Below are 19,851 nucleotides of genomic sequence, written 5' to 3' on the forward strand. Positions count from 1 at the left end.
CTCTAAGGTGCCACAAGTACTCATTCTTTTTGCTGATACAGACTAACATGGCTACCACTCTGAAACCTATAAAAAGTGTGTGTGAAGAAAAAGAAAACTGGATTACTGCAATCCACTGGAAATAGGGCCACCCATGTTGACTGCTTGAACACTTTAGCAGTGCAAAATATCGCTGCCTGGTTACTTAGAACATGTTTAATATGTGCTTTATAAACTGCACTTCCCTCATATTGGTTTCTCAATACAATTTACATTGTGAGTTTCCAACTTAAAACTTTCCATGATTGGGCTTCTGAGTACCAAGGTGTTCCAGTTGACAGGCTCTACGGTTGTATTTCCAGCTCTGGTCTGGAATCTGGTTCCCTATTAATCTAACAAAAACTAAATCTGTGTAATCTTTGGACATTTCATAAAAAAGTTGAACAATCTTCAGTCTCTCAGCCTTCCTGTCAGCAGGTGCATGCACTCTGGTACCCAGGGTTTACTACAGGTTAGGGAGGAAAAAGTTTGTGGAAGTACCTTGTTAAAATAATGATGATACATGATTTGGAATGTTCCCAAAGACTGGTTGGCATTCAAGATCTAAGATTTTGGTTCAGGTTGCTTGAGCTAATTCCTAGGTATCTAGCCAGATAGAAGCCTAGTGGGATTTTCAAAAGCATCTAAGCACTTAATTGCCATTGATTTTAATAGGGATTAGGCACTTCGGCAGTTCTGAAAATCCCAGTAGGTGGCTATCTGAATCATTAGGCACCAAAATACCTTTAAAAACCTGTCTCTTAATCCCTCTTCCTTCCTGGACTTTCAAGAAATTGTCTTTGAAAGCATATGATCACTTCTTCAACCTCTCACCACTTCAGCCTCCAGGAACAATATTTCAGAGAAGAGTTTGAACTGTATTCACATTCCAAAAGCATTACAGGTTATTCAAGCTGTTAGGTATTGTGTACTAAAGCAATTTAAGATAACTATGGCTTCTGCAAAGGATATGAATAGCTGAAATTGTGACTGAACTGCAAGGGTAATTGCATGAACAGAAAGTTAATCTTTATTTAACTTCTGTAATTTATGAACTCCCTGAATTGAAATCTGTCAGAACCCCACTGTTTCAGAAGAAGTGGATTATTTACTTCTGATAATAGTCACATAAATTCATTAACATACTGTCATGAACAGCTGGGTGTTAAAATGTGTTGTGTTTTGGTGGCATAAATAAAAATGTCCAACAAGAAGCTGTGTTTAAAAACAAAACACCAGATGCCTATGGAAGAATAAAAAGCAATGAATGTTTTTAAGATAATGGTACTTGCCTAAATTGGAAACAGGTCTGTTTGCTATTAACAGCAGTTTCATGACAAAAGTGTATCTTCCACCAGTATGCAATCTTAGGTTACTGAAACCAGTGTAGCTCCATTGATTTCAAGTGGGATTAAACCAATGTGAGTGAGGTCAGGATCAGGCCTTGGATACATCTTTTGCTAGTCAATGAATTTTGTTCTTCCTTTAGAACATGGCCAGAGAAAAGGTAATGTGAAGAGGAGGATGGTAGCTGGGAAGGGGCTGGGAATATCATATGCTGGAGGCTTTGTCAATCAGGAGGCAAGCAGTTTAAGGTGATGCTGTCAACCCAACCCTTAACAGCTGCGAATGCCATATATAGCATACCCATGAGAGAAAGGTTGAGGAAAATATCTGCCTCCTTTCCATTCACAGACAGTAGCTTTAAAAGCATGCAAGGTCCTGTAAGTTTTGACTCTCTGATACCATTTAGCCATCAATGGAAATTATAGGGCCTGATTCTCCACAGCCTGGACCATAGTCTAGTAATTTACGTTTGTGGAAAGTGCATACAAAATGCTACCAAATAAGAATCCAATTTGCATGCACTTTGCACAGGTGTAAATGACTGGAAAAGGGGCAATCCAATAGAAAGTCAGAATTGAGCCCATTTCCTTTCCTTTTATGGTGTTATTAGAGTATGTAATAAAATCCGCTAGTTCTTAAGCATCTTAACAGTTTTCTAGTCTTTAGCAGTGAAAGTTTATATTCATACCATGGGCCTTCCATAGAAGCTTCTCACTCCACCTTCTTCTCCATTGCCTCCTAATTGTGCACGGCTGTAAAGGGACCTAGACTCTGCATTTTGCAGCCCTGACATGCTTTCTTGATACCCTACTATGATGTCACACATTTATGCTGTAAGAATAGCCTGTCATGGCTGCTGCTGTGACACATGCTCAGCTGGCACCCAAGGGACTTCAGTATCTCCCGCATTGCTCTCTCCATTGCAGAGGAATGGAAAAGAAGTTAAGAAGTGGTGGTTTTGAGAATGTTGTGGTTAGGTGTTGGTAGCTGTTTGGCTGTGTGTGTGTGTGTTTGTTCCCTCTGTGTGCCGCCCCAGCCCTGCGCAGACAGCTGGCATGGCAGACCTCGAGAGAACCACCTAATGACCACAAGATCCATTAAGGGACGAATGAACGCAGCCAGGTGTATTGTTGACAAAGCATAGTACTAGTATCCCATGGTACACATATTCCCGTAACAATGGACCAGCTCAGTGAACAGCGGGACTTTCTGTTCCTCCCTAAGGCCAGACAAAGACACGCCCTCTGAGATACATCTTTATATCCCAATAAAACAAGTTAGTACTGCCCCTTTGATATAGTTAGTTACTGCCCCCTTACGTCACTAGTAGTCACCCATCTTGTACATGTTGGTTTGATCAAAACATCTCTATTACGTACCATCGTCCTGACCTTATCTTTTAGGATGAGTCAGTGTGTTCTTGTTATCCTTGCGTAATGTTTTTGTACCATCCTTGATATCAGGATGTTCTGGTACCACTGGATATCAGCATGTGTTTGCATGAGCACTCTGTGACTAGCACTTGTTAGGAATATGTTTTTTCTGCAATATCAGCCCTGCTCTTGCCAAATTCTATGAGCAGGTCCTGCCTCATACTAGGCCTCTGGTATAAGGGCTTATGTTTCAGGCTCTCTTCCTACTACAGATGTGAGTGTCATTCTGGTTAGAAGAGAAAAGCTTCATCATATACAAAGGTTTGGCAGCACTTCCAAAAGGTGGCCAGACTCTGGATTTGTCTAATCTCTTCTGAAAGTTTCTCATAAATACAAAGCCACCCAAGTGCTATCTGCAAACTTTTCATGGTGAAATTCAGCTCTGTGCAGGGGTCCAGCACAAGCCCTATGAGCCAATTAGAGTAAATTCCACTTATACCCTCAAAATGGTACTGAAGTGGTGCATAGGCTTTGTACTGATCCACAGCACTAGAGAAAATTGAACACATTGGAGCTTATTTTTTGAAGTAATTGGGGGGGCAGTTAGAGGTATTTTGCTTTGTTTACATATTTGTCTCTCTTCTGTAAATATTGTATTTGTACTGATGGCACCCAAAATATTCATCTTGGTTTTCCTTCAGTCAATTTGCTGAGACACGCTATTTTTAATTAAATTAATTCTCAGAATGTTTGCCAGGCACCCAGTGTGTCTTGTGGGATTTTGTGTTCATGTTCTTCAATGAGTTAATGCACCAGAACTGGCATCTATCTCCCTGTATGTGAATGAATAATGCAGCTTTTCTTATTTTAGGTTCACAAGTTAAGGGTTTTACATCATTGCGGTTCCTGACTGAGCCTTCAGATGCTGTCACCATGCGTGGAAGTAATGTGCTGCTGAATTGCACAGTGGAGTCTGATCAAGGAATTCCTGTCATCAAGTGGAAGAAAGATGCAGTCTTCTTAAACCTGGCAGTGGATGAAAGGAGACAGCAGATGGCCAATGGTTCCCTCTTGATACAAAGCATAGTCCATTCCAGGCACCATAAGCCAGATGAGGGTCTCTACCAGTGTGAGGCCTCTTTAGAAGGAATTGGGGCTATCATCAGTCGGACAGCTAAAGTCACTGTAGCAGGTAGGAATAACTCTTCTGTCCTTTTAACTACTGGAAACATTGTCTTGTGTGAACAATTTTAAAGAAGCATTAAAACACAAGGAAACATTCTTCAGGCAGAAATGTGTGGTTTGGTTCCCGCCACCCCCCAGAATAAATAAAATAAAGCCAGACATGACATTCTAATCAGCTCGTTGTTGCTGTGAGATATTTGCTGCATATTTATTGTCTTCAAAACAAGAAAAAATCTTTGAAGTTGGAAATTAACTGCTTTCTGAGTTAATTCAGCCTTAGAAAAAGTAAAATGCTGAACCTCTGTGGGATGTAAAATGTGCATAATTTGTTTTTCAGTTTAGGTCTTTTTTTCCCTCACTGACAAGAATCCATTATACAACTTATTGGAATTTGTAACCTTAATGTCTGTAGCTCTTTTTTGAAATATCTGGGAGGAAGTATAATATGGTGGTGAGAACAAGATATTGGTCATCAAGAGACCTGGATTTGGTTGTGGCTCTACCACTGAGTTTCTATATGATAGCCATTTAGGCCTAAATTATTACAGGTGGCCAATAATTTTGGGTGTTTACCATTTGGGGGCCTGGGCTGGTGCTCCTAGATATGATTTTCAGAAGTGCTGAGCATCCATAATGCCAAATGAAGACACAAGGGATTGGTAGTCTTTGTGAATGCTTTATGTGTGTCAAAAATGTCATCGTCTCAAGTTAGTGGGTATTTAAAAGGATAGGCAATGGCCTATCCAGGTCTGTTTTCCCATTTGTATAATGAGAATAACTGTACTCTGCTTCACAGGGTGGCGTGAGGCCTTAATCAGCTAATCATTGCAAACTGCTTTGAGATTCTTGAATGAAAGGTTAAAGAACGAAGTGTTATATTTAGTATCCCATGGTATCCAGCTTTCAGCCTATTTCTGTAGGATCATTGTAAACCATTATTAAAATATTTCACAGGGCAGTAGGTTTTCTTTTGATCTGGAGCAGTGTGTTACTATATCTGGCTCTGACTGAAATAATGTTGTGGCTGCCTAGAATGGCCAGAACTTGAACTGGACTTCCTTCAAGTAGATATCCAGACCTGGGCTATAGTCCCCTATCCCACTTTATTTTCTATGGGAGACTTGCAGGCACAGGATCCTTGGTCTTACATTGGTTGAAAGTAGCCAAGTCTCTAATCAGACAGACTAAATCTCCTTGGGAGTCTAGATAAGTATTTTTTACAGTTATGCTAAGAATCAGAGTTGATGGTACTTGAAGCGCAGAAGAGCTGGAAGGCTCCTTTGTTAACGGAGTTATTCTTTGAGCCATGTGAAAGGAATCTTTTCTTGAAGAAAAAAAATAAATTTGTAGCCACTCTTGTTCCAAAGATAGACCTAGAAAATGCAACTTGATTGCTAGACTTGAACATAGATGGGATCCATTCCTTCAGCAGCAGATTGGGGGAGATGGGCTAAAAATTCCTCATTGAGTAATGTCAGGTGCACCTGTGCATCTTGAGTCCTTGATCAGAGATTTCCTGTTTGCAGTGTCTGTTTCACCTGTCTATATGTCCTATACAGCCTTGTGCCATGCACTAAGGCTACATAGGGCTGCCATGGTCGATCTGCCCTCAGTTCCCTCTCAACCATCTCGGCCCAAGACAGAGCCCTAGTGTGTCTGCCTTGAGAGTGCCTGAGCTAACTTATTCTCTAGTGTTAGTTGGTTTTAGATAGTTGTTACATAGTTAGTAGATAAGTAGTGTGAGGATTAACTTAGGCTCCCTGAAGTGAGGGAGAGAATCATTCTCTCCTGGCAGGGCATGCCCAACTCTCCAGGATTCAAACATTGCCTCTCTTGTCGGAAGCCTATCCCAGTCAATGATGGCCACTATGTGTGTCCGCTGCCTGGGAGTGTCATATGTCTCCCAGAAGTGTAACTTTTGCCTGGCTCTTAAATCCAGAGCAAGGAAGACCTCTGAGGTCAAGCTGCTGCTGGAGTGTTCCCTTTGACCCACTTCAGAGTCAGGTCAGAAGACCTTCCCACAGAAATCTGTCTTTGGGCAGATCAAGTTCCCCTTTGACCTCAGCACAGATCTCCCTTAAGAGGGGCAAAACTCTTGAGATCTCAATGAAAGGTCCCGAAAGAGAAGTGCTGACTGTTATCATAAAGAACCTGCTCCCAAGAGACTTCCCCATCCCCTGCTGAGTCCACAGTATCAGAAGCCTCAACCTCTCAGTTCAGCAGTGTAGAGGCAAAAGACTTCTCCTCCAGTACTGGTGGGTCTGGAAAATCCCAGAACTCTTACCCATCTCACAGAAAATACCTATGCTTTACTATAGGCCAGGATTCTTTTTAATACAGAAGGCTTCCCTCTGCCTTTCCTTGGTCCCAAGGGTGTCCTCAAAGGTCCTAGAGGCAATATTAGTCTTTTTGGTACCTCAACAACTGGGCTGTTCAAGGGTCAAGCTTACAAAGCCGAAGTGTTATTCACCCTGTTGGCCCACTCTCTTTTCCAGGAATAGGGTATTCAGTTCAATGTAAGGAAATCCACACTGACCCCCCTGTACAGAGAATACAGTTCATAGGGGTGTATTTTGATTCAATGACAGCCCAGGCAGAGCTTTCCATTGACTGATTCTTAACTTTCTCAGATCAAGACAGGACCATTCAAGGGAATCCATGAACCTCAGTTAGAAACTATCCGCAGCTCCTGGTCATATGGCAACTTGCACCTTTGTGACTGATTATGCAAGACTATGCCCCCATTGCTGGACTGGCTCAGAGTGGTCTATTCAACCTCTAGAGACAATTTGGACAAGCAAGTATGGTCCAGCGTCATGTAAAGAACTCCTTAGACTGGTGGAATATCGAATCAATGTCGGTGCAGGGACTTCTTTTGTTTACCCAACCCCAATGGTAACCATGACAACAGATGCTTCTCCCTTGGGATGGGGAGCTCACATCAGTACCCTCACGGCCCAGGGCAGATGGTCACCTCAGGAAACGAGTCTCCACATTAACTTGTTGAAACTCAGAGCAGCCAGGAATGCTTGCCTTCTTTTCTGACCCCTCATCAAAGAAAAATTCATCAGAATCATGACTAACAATGTAGCCTGCATGTTCTATATCAACAAGTAAGGGGGAGCAAATTCCCCTCCCTGTGCGCCAAAGCAATGCAATTGTGGAACTGTTGTGTAGCATCAGATCCAAATTTCAGCTTTTTACCTCCCTGGAGTTCACAACATCACCCTCAGCAGGTGTTTCTCCCAGGACTACAAAGGGAAACTGGACTCTCAAATTCTCCATCATAAATTGCAAAATTGGGGTCTCCTTAGAGGTAGATCTCTTCATTGCCTCCAGGAACAAAAAGTGTCATCTGCTTTGCTCAAGAGGAGGGCTAGGCTATCTCTCTCTGGAAGATGTCTTTCTCTGATCTTGGATGAAAGGGCTGGTCTGTGCATTTCCCCCAACGCCACTAATACCGAGAGATCATACATGCCAAGGCTGGGATCATCTTTATAGTACCGACCTGATTGAGACAAGCTTGGTATCTTTACCTGCTTCACCCGTGTGTTCACCTGACCATCAAACTTATGATAGTTTCTCCTCTCCTCTACCAAGTTGTGGATTATTTACTTCACGCCAACCTATGGAACCTCCACCTCTAGTGCATGGTTTCTTGATGGTTTGCAGGAGTAGACTGTATCTGCTCTGTGAAAGTAGAGCAGGTGATATTCAATAGTGGAAAGAAGTCCATCCAAATTAGTTACCTGCAGAACTGGATGAGATTTAGCCATTGGTGTCAATGCTACAGACTTCTGTTGAATCCTCATTGCTGTCAGCCATCCTGGACTATCTGTTGGACTTGAAGAAACCAGGGTTTATCAGTTAGCCCGATTAAGGTTTACTTCGGTACAATATCAGTGTTTCATCCTCCAGTAGAAGGATTTTTTATGTTTGCTTTTGATTTACTAAGGGCTTGGGGAAACTCTATCCCCAAATTAGGTACCGCACTCAGATTTGAAACCTCAGCCTCATACTTAAATGTCTTACAAAACCTCCATTTGAACCAATGGCAACCTGTTCTTTGCTTCACTTATGCATGAAGATGGCATTTTTAGTAGCTATGATGTCAGTCTGTGGAGTCAGAAAAATTGGGGCCTTAATGGCAGATCCACCCTTTACAATGTTCAAGGATGAGGTCTCTTTATGCCCACACCCTAAATTCTTACCTAAGATAGTATCGACCGTTCTTATTAACCAGTCCATTGATCTACTCGTGTTTTTTTCCCCAAAGTCACACAAGTCTCAACAGGAAATTTGCTTTCATACCTTGGGTATTCGGTGAGGGTTTGCCTTCTATCTAGAAAGGACCATGCAATTTTGGAAGTCACCTAGACTGAGTCCACAATCTCTGCCCAGAGACTGTCGTGATAGATGTCTGGGTGTATTGTTACTTGTTACAGTGCAACTGGTGTTCTACCATCCCCCGAAAGGATGATAGCACATTCTACCAGATAAAAATCAATGTCCATGGCATTACTCAGAAACATTCTAGTTTCCGAGATGTGTAAGGCCAATACATGGTCTTCAGGATATACATTTTTTTAAACACTATGCCTTGATCCAGTTCAGCTGTGGTTCTTGGTAATGTGGCTCTATCTTCGGTTCTGGACTCAATTCCAAAGCTCCTTTCTCTGTGGGGATATTACTTGGGAGTCATCTGAAGTGGAGCACCCTTAGGGATATTACTTGAAGGAGAGGTTACTCACACTGTGTGGAAACTGTGGTTCTTCAAGATTTGTGCCCTATTGGTGCTCCATACTTGCCCTACTTCCCCTCTGCTTCAGACTTTTCTCTATAGAACATCTGGCTGGAGAAGGTGGTCCAGCTGTGCAGCCCTATATAATCTCCATGCCTGGCACAAGGATGTATGGGTTGCAAGCGCAGGCTGAATGGACACTGCTAACGGGAAGTCTCTGATCAAAGGCTTGAGAGGCGCATGAACACCTGAGTGGAGCACCATAGGAACACACCTCTTGAAGAACCACAATTACTGCACAAGGTGAGTAACCTCTTCTTCCTGCACTGCCCCACAGTGCACACCCACTTCTGTATAAAAAAAATCAGTTAAGTTTAGGGGTATGCCAGAGAATTCACAGCCCAGCCCTGTGCACAGTGGTGTAATAACAATCGACAGGAATCAGTTTCACCTGAGGAATGGTGAAGAAAAGGTAGACTTTGCCTGTTAAGGTTTCCATCCCTCTCTGAGGATGGGAATGGGCTGTTTGCAGCTCACACAGCCAGCTGCCACTCTGTGGGTATGGCTACTGTTTCTGGGACAGCCGATGCGAAGGGAATTTCTCCTTCCAGTGCCTCCTGAGACCCAATGCACTGTTCTTCCTGCACATACTTCCCCTCCTGACAGCTTCACCACCAAAGGAGGAGGAAAGGGGGAAGGGCCAAGCTATTACACCCATGAGTGAGAATCCAGGAGCTTTTGAGCCTGTCTCTCTCCTCACCACTTGTCTACTTGCCCCGTGGCAGCCCAGAGTCTGAAGACTAAATAGTGAGATGGAGCCTGGAACCCTGCTATCCTCAGCCAGTCCCTCCAATGACCAGGGAAAGTTCAAGTCTTTTCCATCTTATGGAAAGAAGCCTGCTTCCCCTCTCCACCAGTTAGCAGAAACCCACTTCAATACCACCAGCAACAGGAGACCTTCTCCTCATCTTTTAACTCCTATAACCCCTTCTGCCATCTAGGGCAGTGGTTCTCAACCAGGGGTACATGTACCTCAGTGGGTGTACAGAGGTCTTCCAGGGGGTACATCGATTCATCTAGGTATTTGCGTAGTTTTACTACAGGCTACCTAAAAAGCACTAATGAAGTCAGTATTAACTAAAATTTGAAGTCAGTACTAACTAAATCAGACAATGACTTGTTTATACTGCTCTATATACTATACACTGAAATGTGAATACAATATTTATATTCCAACTGATTTATTTTATAATTATACAGTAAAAATGAGAAAGTAAGCAATTTTTCAGTAATAATGCAATTTTGCATTTTTATGCCTGATTTTGTAAGCAAGTCATTTTTAAATGAGGTGAAACTTGAGTGTACGCAAGACAAATCAGATTCCTGAAAGGGTACAGTAGTTTGGAAAGGTTGAGAGCTACTGGTCTAGGGGACACTCACTCTCCAACCTGACCACTATACTAGTCAGTGTAGACTCACTCACCCACACTACCTGGAGAAACCCACTTTCCTGTTGACTCCTCATACCACCCAGCGGAGGCCTGTTTACTTACTGGGCCCTCCACATCATCCTGGGAGAGCTACCCCACAATCTAATGACCTTAGGCAATGGGAGACCTACTTCCTCTATTTGATCCCTATACCAATGGAGTAGACCCCTCATAGTCAGACAAAACTTCCCACCTCAAGAACCAACGGCGTACATCCCCAAACTACCAGAAAACACCCATTGCACCATCAGAGGGGACCCACTCTCTACCTGACCAACCACCCGCAAGCCAGAGGCTTCAGGACAGCTGCCTGCTACAATCACCTCTGTTCTGAGGAACAGCTGCCTAAGAGGGGAGCCTCTGAGATGCTGTTTGGCTTTGATTGGACGTTTGCTGATTACTTATTTAAATAAATGCACCTGTATCTACTGTTCCCTGCCAACTTATTCATGGTTGTGTGTTGCCTAAATCCCTGACTGCGAGATCTCTGGGGCAGAGATTGTCCTTGTGGTGTTTGTACAGTGATGAGGCCAAAGCCCTGATTGAGGCCCCTAGATGCTATTATAAAAAAAAGGAAGAAAGAAATGCAGGGGAGAGGGAAGCATGGCATGTTAAAGGGACTGATTGGTGCGAGTGAGAGTGAAAGCACTGATGCAGCTGTTTGGTGGGGGGAAAGTGTAGAATTGCTACATTTTGTGGGATAGAGGATAAGTACGTGGGGTTATTTGAGGTGTGGGAAGAGTATTTTGGTGATGGAAGGTCAGATGAATTCGTAAGGGAGCTGGAAAATATTTAAAGAAGTCCCTGTTAAAATTTTGGCAGCACACTGCTAACTTAAGATGCAGGCAAATGGAAGATAGGACAGGGTAGGGAAGAAGGGTAAGAGGAGAAATAAAGGTCTAACATTACAGTATGTTGCAATAATTATTGCATGAAGCTGCTTTTGCAGGGCTGTGTTGTGCAAGGTACTTTAAGCTGTCCAAAGTAACAGAAGATCAACTCAGATTGTTATATAAAATTATTTGGAAAAAAGTACAGAAGGGTGACAGACTGAATTAACATCTTGATCTCTATGTGCATTTAATTCAATCAAAATTAACATGGCAGATATCAAGGATCCAGGAGAAGCGCTGGATAGATCTTAGGTTAATATTTCAGTTGAGGTTTGAACGTCTGTGTTCAGTTATGATACCATAGGCATGCTTGCTATACAGATCCGTTTGCACAGCCTTGAGCTTTCATTGAAATAGAAACGATGATGTCGTATTACAGTGGAATTGCCTGATGTGGGTTATATGCTTTCATGTTGCCAACAGTGCATATCCCCACTCTGTGCTTTCTTGTTTCTATGGCAAAAAGAAAAAAAAATCATTCCTTCAAGATATTAAAGTAAATGGCCTGAGCTTTAATATTCTATGCAGGACTTGGGAAAGGATTCAGTCACTGAGTTACAATCTAATCTTAGATTGTATCATGTGGAGGCAATAGGGCTGTTCACAGCATTTTAAACACTCACTGTGCTGTTTGGCAACATAACATACATCAACGTTATGTCTTTGGAGATTAAGATTGCCAAACCACTGTTGTGCATGGGGACATATATCTTTCTTGCAATAAAGACTATACACCTGATTTCATCTCATTTTTAAAGCATTAACAGTCAGTAAACCAGTCACCACTAAAAGGTAACAGTCAACTTTGCTGAGAACAAACTGCTCAAGAGTATTGAAAGTATATTGCTCTTTTCAAGCCCTTTCCCCCCGTTTATTTTCATTTCTTAAAGTGCTATTTGATGAAGAAAATGTGTCAAATGAAAGCTGTTTGTAATCAGTCAAGAAATTTTATGCATAGAACCTTCCATGTACCACAAATCATATTTTCCAGGAACTTCTCAAGGGCTCTTGATGCCTTGACACTCACCAATCGTAAAAGCGTTCTTGGCTGAAGTGGAAATGAGAGCAGTGAAGAGAAACTAAGAGCTGCCTCCTAGTCTAACATCTTATTAAAAGTCCCAATTTAACAGGCTACTGATTATTGGTATTTCTAGTAATGGGTAGGTCTTCAGATATAGACATTACATTGAGCAATTTGATTTCTATTCATATACCATTCTTGGGTCAGTGATCCAAAGTCTCTGGCTTTAACGCTAACCTAACCAACCCAAAACATTGCTCTTTTATTGAGGGGGGTTGAGGGAAGAGCCTATTGGTCTGAATGCAGCAATTGGCTTTTGAATGAGGCTACCAACTAGATTAATTTGAGAGGGGTAAAGTTTTTTCCATTTAGGTGTAATGGGACAGTCACCTCCTGAGCATCTCCAAGCTGCTGGATGTGGACCACAGCCCTTTACACATCCCTGGTGCCACCTGTGGGATGCTGACTGACTTTGATGGGTCTTCAGCAGCTTGAGCCTCTGGTCAAATTATAAAGTCAGAACGAACCCCTTCCAGGGTGTTAAAGACCCTAGCAAATAAAAGTCTCTTTGTCCTTGCTAGGGTCTTCAGACCAGCTCTGGGCCCTTTAAATTCAGCCCTTTATTCTGGCTTCCAAATAAGCTCTGCCACCTTTTTGGGTTTATGTCACTTTGCCTGCAGTGGCAGAGGAACCCAGTCCAGCCCACTGCTTCGGGTTAAACCCAAGGACCCTATACACAGCACCCATCTCCTGCTTGATTCAATTAGTTGCTGCTGCTTCTCTGGGCCTCTTCCATTCTAGCATCACCCTTACATCAGGTTCTTCGTCTCTCTCTCTCCCAAACCCAGCAATTCAAAATTCAATCAGAAAAAAACAAACAAACAAAAAACCCCCTCTTGTTATCTCTCAAACTCCTTTGGCCAGACAGGAGCATCCTTCCTTGCCCCTCTTGTCCCAGCAAAGAACTGACCTGCTAAGGCCCTACAGCTCTTTTTAGCCGAGCCTTCTGGGCTCTGATGGGCTGCTTCCCTGAGGCCTCTCTAGGCAGACCTGGAGGATCCACCTTCGTTGCTCCTTTCCTGTCACTTTGCCAGAAAGGGATGTACTAGGAAGCCGGGATTTTCAACAGTGTCCACAAAGGCCTTGTACACCTTCTCACAAAGGGACATGCTTTTTTCTTGTAATGGTGAAAAATAAGGTAGGATAGGTTATACAGATTTGTTAATTAGACTGAGGAAGGAAGGGCAGGAATTTGAGGGTCAAACTATGGTTCCGAACTAGACCATTTCTGAATTAGTTGGCCCCAGTATCCTTATTTTGTTAAAAGACAAGCCAAAAGATTAGATTGTACAGAATTCCTGCACTTCAGCTTTATGCTTCTTGAGCACTCCGCGTGTTTGTCGTGCCAAAAAAATTGATCACATTGTTTGTTGTGGCAAATTATGACTAAAGTGATAACTGTTGAAAATCATTTCTGAACACATTCTGCCATCTCGCTCTCCTTGAGTAATACCTTACTGTATTGCTGTTCATTCAGTCCCAACTGCAATCAATTGGGCTATTCGTGCAGTCCAAATTGTTTTGCCTAAAACATTGCTGGTTCAATGAACTTTAGCAAATCTGAGACAGGGTTCCCAGGGAATCCTCCCTGGATTCATGATGGGCAGCTGGGACCCCAGTGCTCCCCAGAGTCTGTGGTTATGGGGCATACATTCCTGGGAACTGCTCCACATTGTAATTTATCTAATAGTATTCCCAAATTCAGAATAATACAAAGCTAGTGAATAGGATCATGGCTGAACCTGAGATGAAAATCTTATAGATGTGAAAAAAAGAGAAATCTGAATCCCAGTTCAAAGCTCTCCAATAGGGAGAGAAATTTTCCTAAATTTTATAACTTTTAAACCCACTAATAATTTTAAAAGAACTATTTATGTGTGGCACAGCATGTTTAATTAACAAGTCAGAAGACTAAGGGGCATTACTATTTACAAGTATTTTAGGGTGCTAATAAACTAAGGTAAAAAATGAATTATTTAGAGGGTCACAAGGGCTATCCATTACCTAGGGGGTAATGAGATACAATAAAGTAAATGTCAACTGAATATTAGCAAATGCTAGACTGGAGACAGCACTAGAAAATGTAACAAAGAGCACTAGGCTGTTACTTTTTGAATTTCCATGATTCTGTGATACTCACTTTTATAGAAGAGGCAAGCATCCTTTAACATATATCCACCTCCTAAACTGTCAAGTATTAATTTTATTCATTCTTCTTCTCATCCAAAAGCATCTTTATAGGTACAATGCAGCATTGCCATTCACTCCTGCCCATGGCTGTTCTTATCTTAATCTCAGACTGGTCATGTCCCTGCATACAATGCCTAGCCAACTAGTCAGTGGTAGTCCTCTAGACCTGCCTGACCTTGACTCTGTTGTTATTTTCTTTGGCATCCTATTTGTCTGATATAGTATCTCCAACATAGTACTCTTTTTTGCTTGCAGCCAATCCCATACCCTGATTTCACCTTTTTGTCTTAAAAAGTGTTATTTGGGTAACAATGAAAGTGAGCCATACTGCAAAGGAATTAATAAGCCACAATAAAATCTAGGTAGTAACTTTTTAAAATAATTTTGTTGAAGAAAACTAAAACCAATTTCTTTCCAAAAAATCCCCCATGGGTCTCTAAAAATTGAGTTTTTTGAAAACTGCTAAAATTACAAAGGTCTAAATCTTAGTAACTCAGTAGAAGAGACAACACTGCTGGAAAACTGATAAAAATATGATCATCTGATAGTAAATTCAGTAGTGTGATTGGACTTTTATGAACTCTTTATCAGTGATGTTTCAATATTTTTCTTTTTATATTCAAGGGATGATTCTTTTATTCAAATTCAATATGTTATAAAAGCCTGGGAGCTGATGTGGTTCTATTATGTATTAAGTTTGTGAATAACACTGGTCTACAATTTTTGGGAAGTCATCTGCTTCAGAGATAAAATGTGGTATTTATTATGTATTTTGATGTGCTGAATTCAAATATGACGATTAAAACAACTGAGTGGCTACTGTTTCTAAGATATTTAAGTTTTTACATTTTATGTCTATGTGTATTGTGTAGATAGTAGAGTTTTAATCATAAATTGTAAACCTAGGTCTTTTCATGTGTTTATGGTTGCTTTACATGATAATATTTCACCTGTCCTGTTTATGTAACACTTTAAAAATCAGCAAAAGGGTTATATAAATAAAATTTATTATGAAACAAAAGGCAAAAAACTATTATGTACATAGTTTAGTCCTATTCAGTGTCTACTCGGCGCTTCTTGGCTTGTCTCTTGTATTCATTAAATGGAGCATCTCTTGTCACTGTCCAGCAATAGTCTGCAAGCATTGATGGGCTCCATTTGCCCTGATAGCGTTTCTCCATTGTTGCAATGTCCTGGTGAAATCGCTCGCCGTGCTCGTCGCTCACTGCTCCGCAGTTCGGTGGAAAAAAATCTAGATGAGAGTGCAAAAAATGTATCTTTAGTGACATGTTGCAACCAAGGCTTTTGTATGCCTTGAGGAGGTTTTCCATCAACAACCTATAGTTGTCTGCCTTGTTGTTTCCGAGAAAATTTATTGCCACTAACTGGAAGGCTTTCCATGCCGTCTTTTCCTTGCCACGCAGTGCATGGTCAAATGCATCATCTCGAAGAAGTTCACGAATCTGAGGACCAACAAAGACACCTTCCTTTATCTTAGCTTCACTTAACCTTGGAAATTTTCCACGGAGGTACTTGAAAGCTGCTTGTGTTTTGTCAATGGCCTTGACAAAGTTCTTCATCAGACCCAGCTTGATGTGTAAGGGTGGTAACAAAATCTTCCTTGATTAAACAAGTGGTGGATGCTGAACACTTTTCCTCCCAGGCTCCAATGACTGTCGGAGTGGCCAATCTTTCTTGATGTAGTGGGAATCTCTTGCACGACTATCCCATTCGCAGAGAAAACAGCAGTACTTTGTGTATCCAGTCTGCAGACCAAGCAAGAGAGCAACAACCTTCAAATCGCCACAAAGCTGCCACTGATGTTGGTCATAGTTTATGCACCTCAAAAGTTGTTTCATGTTGTCATAGGTTTCCTTCCTATGGACTGCATGACCAACTGGAATTGATGGCAAAACATTGCCATTATGCAGCAAAACAGCTTTAAGACTCATCTTCGATGAATCAATGAACAGTCTCCACTCATCTGGATCGTGAACGATGTTGAGGGCTGCCATCACACCATCGATGTTGTTGCAGGCTACAAGATCACCTTCCATGAAGAAGAATGGGACAAGATCCTTTTGACGGTCACGGAACATGGAAACCCTAACATCACCTGCCAGGAGATTCCACTGCTGTAGTCTGGAGCCCAACAGCTAGACTAGAGCCAATCAACAATTTTAAGCATCATTTTCGTTCTCAGTGACCCAGAATTAGTACAGTTTGACTACATTTATTTCAGAAGCATTTTGGCTGTAGAGCAGTGTAATTTAAGGATAAAGTTAGGCAGTGCACTGTACCTAGGCAGCACAGTGAATACTGGTGTGTAGGACCACTTAGAAATCATTCGGGAATTGGATAATTTTGTTGTGATGAAGGACGATCTTGAAGTTTTGTTTTTCTTCTTTTTCTCCCCCTCCCCTTTTTTAAAGCTACATGGCCCAATAGTGTGTGGATGCGGGAGTGCTTCCTGTATCACTTGGTGACCAATACTACTTAACTGGGTTTTTGCTTAATGAAATGGACTGTTCCTGAGCGTACACTTTGTGCTATTTCTGTTTACTGCCCCATTGTTATCTCTAAGATTTACATGTACATGTGCAACCACATACAAATGACCATTATATCAGACTGTTAAAGCAGATTACGCACCGTTCTAATGAAACTGAAAAATTAATTAAGCCATGATCTGAAAATTAGAAGGTCATATTAGGAAACCAAATAATATGCCTGACTGTTCACTTGCACCCTGATGTGGGGCCTGATTCTCCACAGTCCTGAGCTCGCTGTTTACAACTGTGCAAAGTGTAAAAACAAAAACAAAACACTATCATTCTGATGTGGTAGTGTTTTACATGCTCCTTGCACTTAATTTGCACCGTTGTTTTTTCTTTGACTACCCAAGGTGGGAAACTGAAATGCCTTTTGTTCATGACACCTTTGATCTTGAATAATCATAAAGCACTTTATGAATCATGGTCCCAATTCTTCTCTCATTTACCCCACTTCTACAGCTGTGAAACTCTGACTTCCTCACCAGGTTTGCATCCAAAACTGGCCTAGCCTGATCTTGCTCAATTTATGAGATCTGAGAATATCTTAACCCAGAATGGAATAATGACACATAATAAGGACACTTAATTTTTAGTGTGTGACTTCTAAAATATGAGGGAAGATGCTTCTTACTTGTACAATTTATATCCTTAGTTGATAATTTGAGTGTGAAAATATAGATCCATTTCAGTGAAGCAACAGGCGTGAGTACGTGAACCAGGCTTTGATGATGATTTTCTATACCTCACTCACATTTAGCGTTGCCTCCAGGCACCAATTGGTTTCCAGAGAACTAGCAGATTTGGTGAATCATAGTCTACTAATTATTAGATCAGCCAGCTGGTCAACCTACCAGGGAAGAAGTGTTCCCTACAGTGCATTTTCTCATGCTATGTCCACTCTGGTTTTCAAAGTCCCAAGTGGTGTGATTTCCTAGGGAGTCGTTGTACAAATCTCTTGAGAAGTTTTCCTGTATATTAAGCTTCCCACTTGTCCTTTATTGCGCCAAATTAAGTAAATGCTATGGTCATAGTGCTTTTAAGCTTGAAAATAAATGGGTGTACTGATCATTACTGATGTCACTCTTCTGTTTTCTTTTCAAGCATAAATTAACATTTGTGAATGATGCTTAGAATTGAGACAAAGGAAAATTCATTTTCCTAAGTTGTGTATCTCCACAAGTGCTCCCATAGTAGAATAAGCAAGCAATCTATTATATGAAGCTATCTTGGTGAGAAACATCCTTTATGACTCAGGCAACTTCCTTAAACCTATGGTTATCAGGAAACTATTTGAATCATTATGGGTTTTTTTGTTGTTCCCATCCTATCTCCTCCCTATTTCCAGATTGACCAGTCATTCAGACAAAGGCGAGGCCTTTGCAATCTTTGTCATCAAAAGTCCTGCTCTTAGTGCCTAGCTTCACATGCAGTCTGTTGTAGGTGCTTTTCCATTTGGAACATTTTCTCTTACTCATGGTTTGGGTCCCTTCTTGCTCTCCTTTGCTGTTCATCTGAACAAATTCACTGTTCAGAGTCAGTCTTATACTTGTTCAGCTATAATCTTCCAGATGGGAGGCCAGACTTTGAGTTGCTGAGTTAGTGTATGACTACAGGGGCCAACTGGTCACTTATGTTGCTTTTGCCTAAGGCTGTCTTTGACCCCAGTTATGTAATCTAAGTCCCCAACAGCTTTAGAATTATTTGCTTTGCAACCCACACAAATTTGTTCGTTCTTCTGCAGTCTATAATTTCTTTTAATCTTGCTTTCAATCTTGCCATAACTTTTTTCCTTCTGGGCCTAGTAGTGATGTAACAAACAATTAAAAAGTAGGAATATCAAAGTAAGTCCTGCTATTTATTGGATCGTCATTCAGTGTTGATATATGATGCTAGCACTAGTACATGGTGAGGCCTCAGCTAGAGTACTGTGTTCAGTTCTGGGCACCTCATTTTTGGAAAGATGACAAATTGGAGTCCAGAGGAGACCAACAAAAATGATAGAAGGTTTAGAAAACCTGACCTCTGAGGAAAGGTTAAAATGTATGGTTTAGTCTTGGGAAAAGAAGACAGGGGGCCATAAGTCTTCTAATATATTAAGGGCAGTTACAAAGAGGACTGTGATCAATTGTCCATTGGAGTTAGGACAAGAAGTAATGGGCTTAATCTGCAGCAAGGGAGATTTAGATTAGATATTAGAAAACCTTTCTAACTTTAAGGGTAATTAAATTCTGGAATTGGTTTCCAAAGGACGTTGTGGAATCCCCATCATTGGAGATTTTTAAGAGGGGGTTAGACAATCACCCGTCAGGGATGGTTTAGGTTTACTTCGTCTTGCTTCGGTGCAGGGGGTTGGACTTGATGACCTCTTGAGGTCGTTACCCTGGAACCTGTAGTGTGTATAATATTCATAAATGATCTGAAAAAAGGGGTAAACTGTGAGGTGGGAAAAACTGAAGACTATACAAAATAATTCAAGATAGTTAAGTCCAAAGCTGAATGAAAATTTTTACAAAGGGATCTCACTAAAATAGGTGACTAGGCAACAAAATAGCCAATGAAATTCAATGTTGATAAGTGCAAAGTAATGCACTTTGGAATACATAATCCTAACTATACATACTAAATTTTGGGGTCTAAATTATCTGTTGCCACTCAAGAAAGAGGTCTTGGAGTCGTTGTGGATAGTTCTCTGAAAACATGCACTCAATGTAAAGCAGTAGTCAAAAATGTGAGCAGAATGTTAGGAACCATTAGGAAACTGATAGATGATAAAACAGAAATAGTATAATGCTGCTACATAAATCCACAGTGTGCCCAAACCTTGAGTGCTGAGTGCAACTGAGGTCACCCCATCTCAAAAAAAGGTATATTAAAATGGCAACAAAAGGGATTAGGAGTATGGAACAGCTTCCATATCAGGAGAGATTAAAAAGATTGGGATTGTTCATCTTAGAAAAGAGATCATTGGGATGAGGGGT

General features: G+C 41.3%; 1 protein-coding gene across 1 annotated transcript in view; it reads left to right on the forward strand.

Moving 5' to 3' along the window:
- The window catches only part of DCC (DCC netrin 1 receptor), a 978,992-nt gene that overhangs the window by 332,077 nt on the left and 627,064 nt on the right, over nucleotides 1-19,851 (forward strand). The window contains 1 exon segment of the mRNA XM_075066875.1: nucleotides 3,610-3,930. Within this exon segment, the coding sequence (XP_074922976.1) occupies nucleotides 3,610-3,930 (321 nt within the window).

Source organism: Chelonoidis abingdonii, chromosome 6 (genome assembly GCF_003597395.2).
Source record: "Chelonoidis abingdonii isolate Lonesome George chromosome 6, CheloAbing_2.0, whole genome shotgun sequence".
NCBI lineage: Eukaryota > Metazoa > Chordata > Testudines > Testudinidae > Chelonoidis > Chelonoidis abingdonii.